The following is a 13,476-nucleotide window of genomic DNA, read 5'->3' as shown; positions in this document are numbered from 1 at the left end:
CAACAACTGCATGTGCTGGCAAACCACAGAAAGAAGCTTTTTAAAGATATACTGCTACTTTGACAGCTTTTATGTGTGTGGCTAACCTGCTGTGGACAGACTGTGATTTCCAATCCAACAGAAAATCATCATGATAGTATAACAAACATTTCATCTGGTTTGTATATATATATAACACAAAACCTACTTGCTTTGTTTCTTATCACTCCAGATTGGTCCTGAATGAGAGAGGGATTTTTTTTTAAAGCAGAATTGGTTTTAGCAAACATGAAGAATCAGCATAAAATGAAAAATATTTCATTATATCAAAAAAAAGGCCTCATGCTTTGATACCATTCAAGGATGGATAAGTTAGGTCAAAGAAAGCTGCTGCAGGGTCAAACACATCCAAAGGCATTCCTAACCATTCTGTCTGCCACTTACTACATTTTTTCTCTTCTTACTTGATGGTGGTGAATATTAACTTGCAATAAAGTTTTGCCTGAACCAAACCTTTCTGCAACTTTTCTTTTTTTTTACAAAGAAAGTATACAGCAATATCTTCAAACTGTCAAATTTATTTGAGTGTAGAGGAAAAACTTCAAAATTCAATGCTGATCAACAAACTTTTATTACTTAAAGGTGGCAAATGAAAAATCTGGAATGGACATGGCAGTGGAAGCACTGCTCAAAAAATTGGGAAAATATGGAAAAAGTGGGAGAATGAGAAAGTCTAGAAACATGGGGAGAAAATAAATGAAAAAAATAATTGAGCCATTTGTAAAGGAAGTGTGTATATTTAAATAAGGTTATATTTATATTGCAAGAAATGAAAGTTAACAATAATTTATTCTGTACTTTGGTATCCAACAATGAAAATCTGGTAATAACAATACAAACCAATTTTATAGCTTTTCTTCTCAGCTCCCATTCATTCCATTCATAGGATGTCACAATAGTTGGAGGCAAGATATGAGTATCAGTTTGAGTACTACTGTCACATTTTATGGTTGTTTTAATCAAAAATCTGACTGCATTTCCGGCCTGGAGGGAAAAAACAAACAAACAAACACACGAAAACATCATCAGCAACAACAACAAAACAAATAAACAAACAAAAAACCCCACCAAATCAAACCAACAAACAAAAAGGAACAAAACCAAAAACCAAAAAACCAAGCAAGGCTTTAATGGCAAGAATACAGACATCTAAGAAAAACAGCATATGGATTTGCTACTTTTTAAAAGTAAATAACCTGCAAACCACAAGTGTATAATGATTTTTACATTAAAAATAATTTTGTTCCCCCTGCTACAAAAAGAAGAAACCATTAAGTATTGAATGGATTTAATTTCTGACAGAAAGCCTTTCAGGCAGAGGCCACAGCTGAATTTCAGACTCACACATCCCAGGTGTGAGCTTCAACCATTGGATTTTGATAAAAGGGGATCCCACCACCACGACCCCAGTATTTTATGATGTCAGAACCTCAGTCTATCTTTATGAATGGATTAAAAATCATAATTAGGAGAAGTTCTTACATCCCTGCCAGAGCTGGGATATAAATCATATCTTGGCTCACCACGGGCCAGTTCAAGACCACATACTTTGCTTTGCTAGGGACCTAGAGTTCACAGTGTAGCACACAGAATATCTATGAATCCAAATCAAGTCTTTGGATTTCACATGGTAGCACTGTTGCACTAAGTTCCCTTTCATTTTGTAATATATTCCGTAATTCCTGTCCCCAGATATCACCACACCCTCATCCAGCACACACTGATGAACTGCTGAGCTAAAGCTCCACTTAATATGGTATCTGGCTTATCTTCTGTTGCATCTATTTACTGTCCCTTTAAACTACTTTAGCAAAAATGAGGAAAAGAAACATCAGACACAGGATCTTCCTAGGCTAAGGACTAACAGCTTTTATTGCTGCCACAATCCTTTGGCTCTACATATTCTCCTATGAAGAGATAAGGTGAAAACAACATTAAAGGAAAATGTTTCTTATCAACACCCCGAAGGCCTAGAAAAGATGGATGTTCAGACACACTTTTTGGCAGGCAGACAATTATACTTCTTTCCTAAGGATGGGTATTATCTGTTCTCTTTATGTTATAGAAAGGACAGGCCAAGCAGTGACCCAACTGCTGTTCAGCAAGAGGCATGGGTGGTGTGTACCTGGGCATAGGAAACAAGGTCTTCAAACTGATGGCGAAGCTCAAGCAGTTGAATTAGCTCTGCATATTCTTTTGCTTTTTCTACATTCAGTTGAATGAACTTATCTGGATCTTGAGCAAAGAGGTATGCAGCTTCTTTGGAACTGAAAACATAACATCTTTCCCTGTGCTTCAAAATTCCAATTGCAGGATTTCCTAAAAACAAACAAACAAACAAAGAAAACCAAAACAAGCCAAACCCCACAAAATAAAATAGTGAATAGCATGATATCCAATACAACAGGCATCTGTAATCTAGATTCTGCATTCCCTTCAAGTAAGTTTCCCTTCCTTTTTTTTTCTGTGAAATCAGAATAAATCCCTGAAAGTAAGTATTTAAATACAGAAATGTCTGTTTCGTTGCACTAGTACAACTGCTTTTGATCAGTTCACATCCAGCATGCCTTAGTGCATGTCTGTTGGAAAAACAACAGATAAAACACCTACAGCAAAGGCATAAGAAAACATTGCTCATAACCCAGAAATGTTTCCTCTATAATCTCCAACAAATATTTGATTGCAGATGAGTGGTCCATTTATACCAAAGGGCATAACATTGAAATTAACTGAAGAAGCAGAGGAAGCAGCTGACAAGCTTGACAACAAATTAACAGAGAAAATGTCAATAAAGGCCAAACAACTTATACAGGAAAACACAAATAGAGCTCAAGGACGGTGGCAGGCTCTGCTTTAGCTGTCATTGCCCAAGAAAGGCCTACAATCACCATAGACAGTGGCTTGAAAATACTAAATGACACCACTCAGTGGCAATCAAAAAAGCAAAAATAATTGTCAGAAATGATTAGGATGCAAACAGAGGGGGAGAAAAGAACCAACATTGTAACAACCTATATGCTACATTTGTCAGACTACATTTTGTTCCAACATAACAGAGTAAGAAAAAGTAAAATGAAGGGATCTGGCAGTGATCAGGGGCTTGGAATACCTTTCACAGAAGGATGAGTTAAAGAAAAGCGGCCTCTTCAGCATTAAAAAGAAGGAACTGAAGAGAAATAATGTGATACGGGGTTATAAAACCATGAGTTGCATGCAGTATAAAATTACTGTTTGCTAATTTTCCTAATAGAAAGACTATCAGGTCTTTGATGAAATTATCAACCCAGAGCTTAAAACCGTCTCAGAAAGAGGCACTTTTTCATAGTGTATATAATTAGAACTGTGGGACTCTTTGACAATAAGAATATCCCATGGCAAACTCTAAATGGATTCAAAAAGCAATTAGATAAATGAAAAAGCTCTATCAAGGGTTATTCAACAGAAAGGGATGGGCACAGCATTTACCTGAGGAAATTCCATAAGCACTGGCTGCTAGAACAGGGAAGGGTATAATTAAGGAAAGATCATCCCTACTTGATTTCTCATAATCTTCAAGTGTTCAGGACTGACCACGTCCAGAAATTTGATACAGGGCTAAGGAGACCTTCAGTCCAACCTGGGACAGCTGTTCTCATATGCAATACTACATAAGTATAAATAATTTACATTGCCATAAAAATATCTATTTTTTAATACTGCCAAGAAATCGCAGTATTTTCCTCCCAATCTTTTTAGGTTTAAAAAATTCTGTATGTAAAAGTTCTATAAAGGACAAGGAGACAGAAAACATGAACTGATGGGATGACTGAAATAAGGCTTGCTTTCAAGACAAACGACCCTAGAATATACCAAAAAAATCCTGATTAGTTGACTTAATCAGGTGGACTTTTGCGTTCTTTTCAGAGAAGATTTTTGGTACTTTATATCCACTATTTGAAAATACATACAATGTAGGCATGAATGGGTCTGTTTGCAACAGACAGATACACAAAATAGAAGGAATGACCATTTTCCTACATCTGTATTGAAACACATGAAAACCAATAAACAGACCGGCATTCAGCTGCAGTGTAAATTACACAGCTGCACATATAGCAGGGGGAAACATTTATCCATCCCACCTTGTTTCTGCCTCTGCTTGCTCAGGCCTGTTTTCTCTTTAAGCCCTCCTGCCTTCTATTTAGGGCAGTTTATTTGTGTATTTTTAAAAGAAAATACTTTAACAGGGGAAATAAGCTGTCTGAGATGAAAATTACAAACATGAAAATACAGAGCTTCAGCTCTGACATAAGAGGATGCATTCAGAATATGTCTTTACATTTTCACTAGTACTCACGTGCATATACAGTATGGAATACAAAGCTTACCTGGGAGGGTGAGGCCTTTCACACCAATTGCGTGTGCACAGAAACTGTGGTACTGGATTGGCAACTGGTCAAAATTATCAATAGTCTCTGGAAAAAGCCATTCTTGGTTCTTGAAATCCGAAACATTCACTCTGATTCCTAAGAAAAGGTTTAACAAAGGAAGGATTTCAGTAACAACACATCAGATGTTTAAAATATAATAATGTTACAGGACGACCGGATTACTGTGGTCTTTACAGGATGACCTGCAGTGCCAAGATCACCAAAGCCAATCTTTATTCCCACCTTATGAGAGAGATCCTACTGAAAAATCAGTCCTCCAGGAGCCTTTACTAGCATTAGTTTGCTTTGCAAACAGGGCATGACAACAGGAAGGCAGTATCTTAGTCTCCTATTTTGTTTTCACCCACTCACGTCTTACAAATGCCCCAGAGTACAACTTGATTACTAGGGATACCATCTTACAAACTAACACTTCTGGTAATCAAAGCCCTGTTAAATTAGCTTTTTATTCTCTCCCTCCATTTCAGAAGTTCTGAAAGGTATAAAAAGACAAACAAACTTAAGATACATCAAAAAAAAGTAGAAATATTCTGCCATTTTTGCAAAGTATGTTTGTGCCTATTAGGTATATTTTATGTATAAAAATGAAAGCCAAAAGTACACTACATGAAAAAAAAATCATCACACTGCAAGACTAATTTTCATTTGCTGTGTAAATTCTCATAATTAAAAAAAATCAATGTGTAGCACCTTCTGTAAATAAAATCAAACCCACAAAATCTTGGAAAATGAAGGAAATTTAAAAAGTAATAACTTTTCATACCCTTGGTTTCTCTTATCCTTTCCTCATCACTTTTCACAGTCATTCCTTCCAGAAGAGATGACAGCATGTCCTCAGGAAAAAGCTGTGATTGGATTTCTGAGAACTGTTGGAGATTGTTAGTCATATTTGTGAGGAAGTGTAGCAGTAGCATCTCATCCTGAAAGCCGGTCCAGAGGTTGGAAAGTGCAATAAAGAGAGGCTAGATAAAAGAGAAAATTATCTGAAATCCACTTTGTTTTATATCTGCAGTGTAACCCACGTGCTGCGCAGAACAACCCCTGCTATGAACAGAGTGAGGCTGATCTCCAAGGCCTTCAGCACACAGGAATTTCAGGGGAACTCCTGGGATTTGTCAGAGGAGCTCCCATCACATATGTCCAGAATGTATACCTATAGGACAGAATGGTACTTTTCTACATTTTACTCCAAAGCCTTTCCCAAATACGTTACTTTGAGGTCATGCTTGGTATTGAGCGCTTCGCTGACAACACAGTTTTATAACTGAAAATAAGGTGGACAGGATTAAGAAAGACGAGAAGAAACGCACCTGTTTAAATGCCAAATGAAGTAAACCCCCACCTATATGTGCAAACTATCAAGTTTTGTTACCTTGTCCGACCTGTTCCAGAGCAACCTGGTACCACAGCCCCCGGGCACACACAGACTGAAGTGTCAGATCCCACCTGAGATCTACCTCTGTCAAAGTGCCTGCCCCGTGAGTTGCAACTATGATGCCTTTACAGGGAGTATAACAAATACTCCTGAGTAGGTGAGAGGTGGACATGATCTTGCTCCCTCCTTCACATTAGACTTTATTTTGCTTTCTAATTATTTGTTTGGAAGTCTGAAATGTAACCTATGTGTGAAATGCATGCTAGTTCAGCAGCTAACTGTAAGAACTTAAAACGACAAACATATTACACAAAATAATGAGCTCTTCCGTGAAAAGCAAATTAAATGAAGCTGTTTTTTGACATATTTCTCTCCCATTTCCCTTTCACCATGCTGTCATAATAATTCCAGAGTTTCACAGGGTCATCAAGCACCCTCCTTCACAATACCAGCAGGTAACATTCACATCGCAGATTTGATCTTAGGAAGGCTCCAATTGTGCCTCTCTAGGTGCTTGTTTTCCACAAATCATGCAGAAAATAACGTGTTTTGAAATCTCCAGATTGATAAATTCATCTGAAACTGGCCAACAGGTTCAGAAGCTATTGGAAGAGGCAGAGACTGAAAGTCCCCTCACAGAAACCTGATTTCTTTAGAAAAATTACATCAGGGAGTCATACTGTAATTACAGGAATTGCTATATGAAGGTACTTTTAAAGAATCACACTCTGATGTGCTGTTATCTGTCATCATTATGTACCTACTATGTCTGCAAGGAACAGGAGAGAATTTTTGCACAAAACAGGAAAATATCACTGTAAATCTACAAATACGGACAAATTACTCAAGACACAGCAAAATGCCATTTATTTCCATCTCTCCCTTTTTGTACCTTGCGTTTCTTTTACCTTGAGATCAAGTCCTTCAGTTTTTTTGCCCCTTCAAAAATCACTCATGCTGTTACAACAGAGAGAAAATAATGTAGCGCTTTTCTGAACACAAGCTATGCAAAAATACACCAGAAAAGTACTTTGGTAATTTTTTATAATTAAGAAGAAATAGGTTTTCCATTCAAAATACTTACAAAAACTTCATTGGTATTTACAGAAACCTTATTCTGCACTGTGTTTTTCAACTGCTCCATTGTTGCTGTGAACTGCACATTCATCTTTTCAACTTCTTGAGCACTTGTAATTACATCAGACTGAAAAGAGAACTTACTTCAGGTAAGAAGTGTGACAGTCAAAGAACCAAGTATTTAATAATAAGTATTTACTTAGTCTCTTCATTCAACTATTTTCAGACAATGTTCTAAGGAACAAAATGCACCCTAACTTTCCACAAAACCAACTTTTCCTTAAGTGTTCAGGCATAAAACCAGGTGCTTCTCTCGAACATATGCTAGTAATTTTTTAATAGAAAATCTCTACACCTTTATAGTGAAGAGAACTGAAAAGAATTGAAAAGAGAAATATTTTTCTAAGCTTTATTTTATACAGGAAAATCTTATAAAACCCTGCACTTTCTCAAAAGGCAAATTTGAAGATCTTGATAAACAAAACAAATTTCAGTAATTTAAATTGTATTCTTCAAAAACTTCTGATGACTTCATATGTGTTGAGGATGTCTGCGGACTAAAATCAAGGTGACTTATGGACTGAACAGAGATATTTTTTTCTCTCATGCCTTTTGGGGCAGAGTATCAGTATGCAAACAAGAAAAAAGTCCTACTCTTTTAGTCCTCTGTTAACGAAATTAAACAAAAAAGGAAACCTCCAGAAATTAAATGGAAGCACAATCACACTGCAGCAAACAATTAATCCATTTTGTCTTAACCAAAGCCAGCAAGTTAGGTACAAAGTTCATCATGACAGATGATGTAGGTTCTCATATATTGAGAAAAATTTGATTTCAGAGATTTCTGAATTAATTTTTCTTATATTTCTATCCTGTACAAGTACATAACTTGAATACATTCCATCTGCAATAAAAACCTACAGGATATAACATGATGGTGTCTCACCAGAAGGATGCAAAGGAAGGCCTCATATTGTCTCACATTGAACAGAGCTTCTTTCAGTTTGAAAGAACTAAGCTGTGTACATCTGTCTTGGTCTTCCTGCATGGATTCCAACAGAGCTGCGTACTGGTGGGCTCGTGCTTGGCAAGTATTAAGACCTTCATCGAGAGTTTGTGTAGCTGACGGAATGGCTTCATTCAGAATGGCTGGCACTGTTTATATAGAATAAATATGAGATACATATAAAAATAATTATCAAAATCATTTGCAAATGGTTAAAGTGCAGTATTTGAGCAACACAGTCTTCCAATTAAATTTTGTCCTTATATTCATGCATTTCCAAATGCTTGCATACTAGATTCGACCGCTGTATCTGACTAGTCAAGTAGTTTCAGTCAGAATTGCATGTATGAAAATATCACAGTCAAGTCAAGGACTGTGAGAAAACTTGCTTTACAGTAGATGTAGTTCAGTTGCTACTGCTGACATGGGTTTCCTGAGAGACTTTAGGCAATCTGCACAATTTTCAGTTCTCAGTTCCCTCATTTGTAAAATATTAATAACAACAGCAGCCTTCCCATTCTCTGGGCACTTTGAGGTCTAACAGTGCTCTGAGTCAGAGATTATTACTAAAAAGAGAAGATGGATACTACATGAAAAAACATGCCTATGCAGTTATTAAAATTCAGCACGAGTACTTAAAAACCCCACAAATTCCCCCCAAATGGCACAGGTCAATAAAATCTATTTTTGCTGATACAGATTATACTATAAATAATATTTTTTCTCTAAAATTTCATTATGGATAGCAGACAACCACACACTGAATATTTTGATAGGTTTTGTTAATTAAGCAGACATCTATGCAAGGAATAGGATAAGGCCTAGCCACTTTCTTTAAGTGCGCAATACGGCTCTGTGTTGTGTGTGTTGAATTTCTAATGCTTGCAGCATCGGCAAGCAGCAGTACAGTAATAAGGCTTGTGTTATGTCCAGTCAAAACCATGTGAGCATAGAAAAGCCAGATTTAACAAAGCTAGAATGGGAAGTAAATTTGCACAGGTCTAGCCACAGGTGGAGAAAGCTCAGCACTTGGCTGATTTACTTTTTTGGAAACAGGGTAAAAAGCCAAGGCAGAGCCCTACTTCACCAAGTCTGCTGCTAACATGTAAATTAAAGCTTTAGCAGTCTAACTACTGGCCTTAAGCATTAAGGCATCCTAAGCATTAAGGCATCCTAAGGCATCCTTAAGCATTAAAGCATTTTAAGAGTATTCATGCTGTGTTTTTTCCATCTGTTTAAAAGTGATACGTAAACAGGTCAGTGCAAAGAAGTCATATTATCTATTTTAAGCAGTTACAAAACCCACAGATATTACAGCGACAAAGACCACGTGTTGTAAATCATGCCTTTTGTATAACCACAGTAGCTGAATGTTCCCTTATGCTGTAACCCAGGCCCAGTGAACCTAGAAGAGAGCCAGCTGCAACACAGAAAGGTGCCATTCGTGGGAAAGGGTGTATTATAAAAACAGAAAACCAACAATGCTTTGCTTGGCATGTGAGAAGAAAAAATATCACCAAAATCTAGAAAGTTGCTTACTTCTTTCTCTGATGTGGTAGGTGTGGGGTTTTTTTCCTACTTATAATGCTTTATTTAAAATACTGTCTAGCTAAGCAAGTGCTTTGCTTTCCAGCAAAGCACAATTTCCTTATCAAAAGAGGTATGTGCTATAGCCTTTATTCCCGAAACTTTGGTCTTGACTTTTTTTGCTTGTTAAAGAAGCAGAAAGATTCAAAATACAGAAGATTTTTGAGAACATGTTAAGAATCTGAAGGGGTTACTCTGAATTAAAAGGATAAAGATATTGCCCCAGCAACTTTTAACACTTCTCATCACATATAATCAACAGAAAATTGTAACTGAATTGACAGTGTACTTTCAAGATTTTAATTAACTGCTTTTAAAGGCAAATGTTACATATTTAATTCACGTAATGGCAAGGGATCAGCGAACAAATTACCATGAGGTAAATGAGTGCGTCAAGTTAATACATATAATCCTTCCACATCAACCAATAGGGTTCCTCTTAGCTAAAAATTAGTAGCCTACATGGAAACCTTTAATCAATACCAGATATGTACTTTTCCTTCAGATCTACAGAACCAGGGTCGAAGCTGTTTATCTAGAGAGATGAGCTATTATTGGAGGTGCTCCAGTGAAGAAAGTTGGGAAGAATTTATTTGGAATATACAGTCCAAATGAAGTTGTCTACTTACAGTCATCAATGCTGCTTCCTCCCTTCCCACATTCCTTGTTGTATAACCGAATCCCTGTGACTAGCATGGCAAGATTTTTCAGCTGTTGCTCTTTGTTCTTCTTGCTGAGTGAGATGAACGTATTCATCTCTGTCTGGGGGAATACACTCTGCAGGGCAGCTATAAGCATTACAAAGGGTGAGAAAATGCTCAGTATGAGAGAACAGAAAATAAAATAATTAAACAAGTAAAAATACCCTCTCCTAAACAACTGCAAAAGATGGGAAACCCATGGCAAATACAGACTTCAAGGCTGAGCAGTGACAGTTTGGTTAGTAAGCTTTCATCAGAGTTTACCACATCTGTATTTAAAGATCAGTAAAGAGAAGGAGAATCTTTATTCTTCAATAAGAAAAGCCCAGTTTCACAGCTGAGAGTTTACTGACCTGTCACCTCCCTGACAACCTGAATATCTGTTGGGGGTCCCAGGCCAGAGCTCAGCAGCACATAGCTAACAATCTTTCGATATACATTCTCCATTTCTTCTTGCACACGAGGACGACTATCTGTGATTTCTCTGAGCACATGAGCCAGCCTTCCCTCCAGAACATGATGCTGCTCACGGAGTAATTCAGCTAGGAAAAAAGGACACTTAGAAAGTGCTATCTAAATTCTTTGGAATTTGGGTTGTACAGAGGGTGTAATTAATTTCCACAGTCAGAGCACCAACTTAAGGTTTCTGAAGCACAGAGAGGTTTAAGGTACCATATCCTTATAACTAACAACAGTGGAGCTAAACTTTAAAATAATTAGCATGATTAACATGAGTCAGTTGAGTCCAAAGAACTATTCAGCCCAAACTGAGCAGCAAGTGTCTGGCTCTCTGCACTCTTCTGGCTGCAGTAGGACATAACACACACACATATTTCATACACACCTAAAGTTACACGCCCAAATCTGAACACTACCCAGGATCTGAGAATCTTACTGGACTCACTGAACTTATTGAGTCCAGAAGACTTTGGAGCAGCTTCCTAATGTTGGTAATTTTTTGATATAATCCATGCTAACAGTAAAATATAATAGGTTAAAACTCAATGAGAGAGACCGATAAAACATCAGGTTCTCTTTCAGATACATAAGTGCAGTTCTGGGTACTGGTTCTCTTTCAAATACACAGGTGCAGTGCAAGTTTTTTGTGCTGAAGGCAGCTAGCCATTGCAAAACTGAAAGTATAACTGTTCTCAAACGATCTAATACACAACATTCAGTAAATCTCTCAGACTGGATGAAATGAGTTTACTCTCTAATGTATATTTTTTCCCTGCTATATCCATATGGAAACACCATGCTCCTATGTAGTATATTTATCCAGGGAGATTTATTTTGCTTCACTGCCAGCAGTCATTTAACAGGAATCACTATTATCTCTACAGAGAGAGATATTAAATCCTAACCTCAGCATCAACTTCTATGAAAACATATTTGAAATTACCTCGGTTTGCGTAGTTCATATCAAAGTAAACTTGCATCTTAATTGTGCTCAGAGATGGGTTTGTTGTATCAAGCAATCTGGTAACACAGAGCTAAGAAGAGAGACAGAGGAGTTCTTATTGCTGGGGAAACATCTGAACCAACAGTGACTATGCTACACATAACGTCAGTAGAGCCCCCTCACTACTCTTCTCTCTATATAAGGCATTTATAAGGCATTTATTTACATGAGGAAACATGCAGTCCAGTCTTTAGCTACAGAACCATAAGAATAAACTGGCATTAACATTTTTGAAGTGTTCATATAAAAATAAAACAGCATTTTAGTAACAGGAACAGGCAGCAAATACTGCTGTAGTCTTAACTAAGTATTGACTCTCAACATCATGTCACAATTACCTGGATAAGATTTTGCACATCTTTTTCCATAAGGATTTGATCCACATTAAAGTCATTTCTTGGATCTAAAACAACAGCTTTCACCTACAGATTGCCAAAAGAAAGCTATTAATTTACATCTCAACATATACTCTTTGCAACTAACCTTTTATTTTCTGAAAAATCTCAGATGCAGTCAATATTTCTTTACTGTTCTTTCTTTCCATTTCCATCTTTGATAATGAAACAAAGTTACATCATTTCACATGTTGATTGTTTCAATGTCAGTTCACGGACATAAGTGAAAAAAAATCTATTTGTGATGCAAAATTTGCAGAGAAATATTTAAATATATCTCCTTTAAACATTTCCTGGAAAAAATATTTTTCTAAGTAAAATCTTATAAAAATCCACCATAGTTGTTTATAAACTTCTCAGTTGGTGTTAAGTGCATGAATATTAATGTTTACCATTTGAATTAAAAAAATCCATAGTGCTCTGCATACAGGGAAATATGTCCATGTTTGTGACTGGTGTGCATGCTGGATGTCTAGCCAAGCACTTTTACAAGTTTTTTACTCATTAAAATTTCCATGCTTAATTGATTAATACTGCTTTTGAGACCAATGTATTTTTTAAAGCCACGGTGTCACCATTAGGAAAAATATGGCATACTAACAGTATTGCTGTGAACAATTTACATTCATGTACATGTTTATCAAGAGCAGATTCTGTTCTTATACCATCAATAAAGAAATAAATTAGCTCCATCTTTCTCCAGACACAGCTTTGCAGGTGCATTCACACTATATTCTGCAGCAGTGCTGTGTCTCCTAAGAGTAAAATGGCAGAATGTATAATGTTTATTAGGATATTTATAGTTGTCTACACAGGGCAACACTGAGATTGATTTAATTTCATTTTTAGTTTAAGTGGGATCCAAGCCCACTCCTTCAAATATTCAGCCCATTTATTCTACCTGGCCCTGCCTAAACAGAGAAACAAACAAAAGAATCTATCACCATAGAGGGAAGATGTAAATGCTGAAGAATAAATATAGCTGCTGCAATAAACATTCACCGATGTGTCATCCCTTTTTGGTCATTCATGAGAGTGGAAATAAATGTTTTTAAAACTTGGGAACACTTCTCTTTTTCACTTTAAAAAGAAACACATGGTTTATCTGGTTGTAGGAGAAAACTGAGGGAGAACTCTGAGTTCAAAGACTTCGCAGCACTCAGAACCTGCAGCCTTTTCAGGGCCTTGTATTTGGATAGGTAGCATTTCAGAGGAATGAAATGCTTTTTTAGGCTTTTAGGACCCTATACTGAATATCACTGAATACCCCTTTACACCTTGTCAGTGTAGTCAATTGGAAACCGAGATATTTGGAAGTTCAAAGCATCCCGGAAAGCCTGGGCCAGGCTGCCCTGGAGCTGCCATTGAAGTTTGTGGACTTTTAAGACCCAAGGTGTGACTTTT

The 13,476-nt window shown here is 36.8% G+C and overlaps 1 protein-coding gene across 6 annotated transcripts in view; it reads right to left on the bottom strand.

Moving 5' to 3' along the window:
• CFAP206 (cilia and flagella associated protein 206) overlaps positions 1 to 13,476 on the bottom strand; it is a 43,376-nt gene that overhangs the window by 3,197 nt on the left and 26,703 nt on the right. For 4 of the 6 annotated variants that reach the window (XM_005499845.3, XM_065056502.1, XM_065056504.1 and 1 more), the window contains 10 exons: positions 12,016 to 12,099; positions 11,618 to 11,708; positions 10,569 to 10,757; positions 10,144 to 10,302; positions 7,868 to 8,076; positions 6,929 to 7,048; positions 5,233 to 5,431; positions 4,407 to 4,544; positions 2,165 to 2,358; positions 880 to 1,023 (listed from right to left, as the gene is read on the bottom strand). In XM_005499845.3, the coding sequence (XP_005499902.3) occupies positions 880 to 1,023; positions 2,165 to 2,358; positions 4,407 to 4,544; positions 5,233 to 5,431; positions 6,929 to 7,048; positions 7,868 to 8,076; positions 10,144 to 10,302; positions 10,569 to 10,757; positions 11,618 to 11,708; positions 12,016 to 12,099 (1,527 nt within the window). The remainder of the gene's footprint in view (positions 1 to 879; positions 1,024 to 2,164; positions 2,359 to 4,406; positions 4,545 to 5,232; positions 5,432 to 6,928; positions 7,049 to 7,867; positions 8,077 to 10,143; positions 10,303 to 10,568; positions 10,758 to 11,617; positions 11,709 to 12,015; positions 12,100 to 13,476) is intronic. The other 2 variants (XM_065056503.1, XM_065056501.1) reach the window with 2 other exon arrangements.

The sequence above is a fragment of the Columba livia genome, chromosome 3 (assembly GCF_036013475.1).
Source record: "Columba livia isolate bColLiv1 breed racing homer chromosome 3, bColLiv1.pat.W.v2, whole genome shotgun sequence".
Taxonomy (NCBI): Eukaryota; Metazoa; Chordata; class Aves; order Columbiformes; family Columbidae; genus Columba; species Columba livia.
The sequence above is the reverse complement of the archived record's forward strand: the minus strand, read 5'-3'. Positions and strand labels throughout refer to the sequence as shown.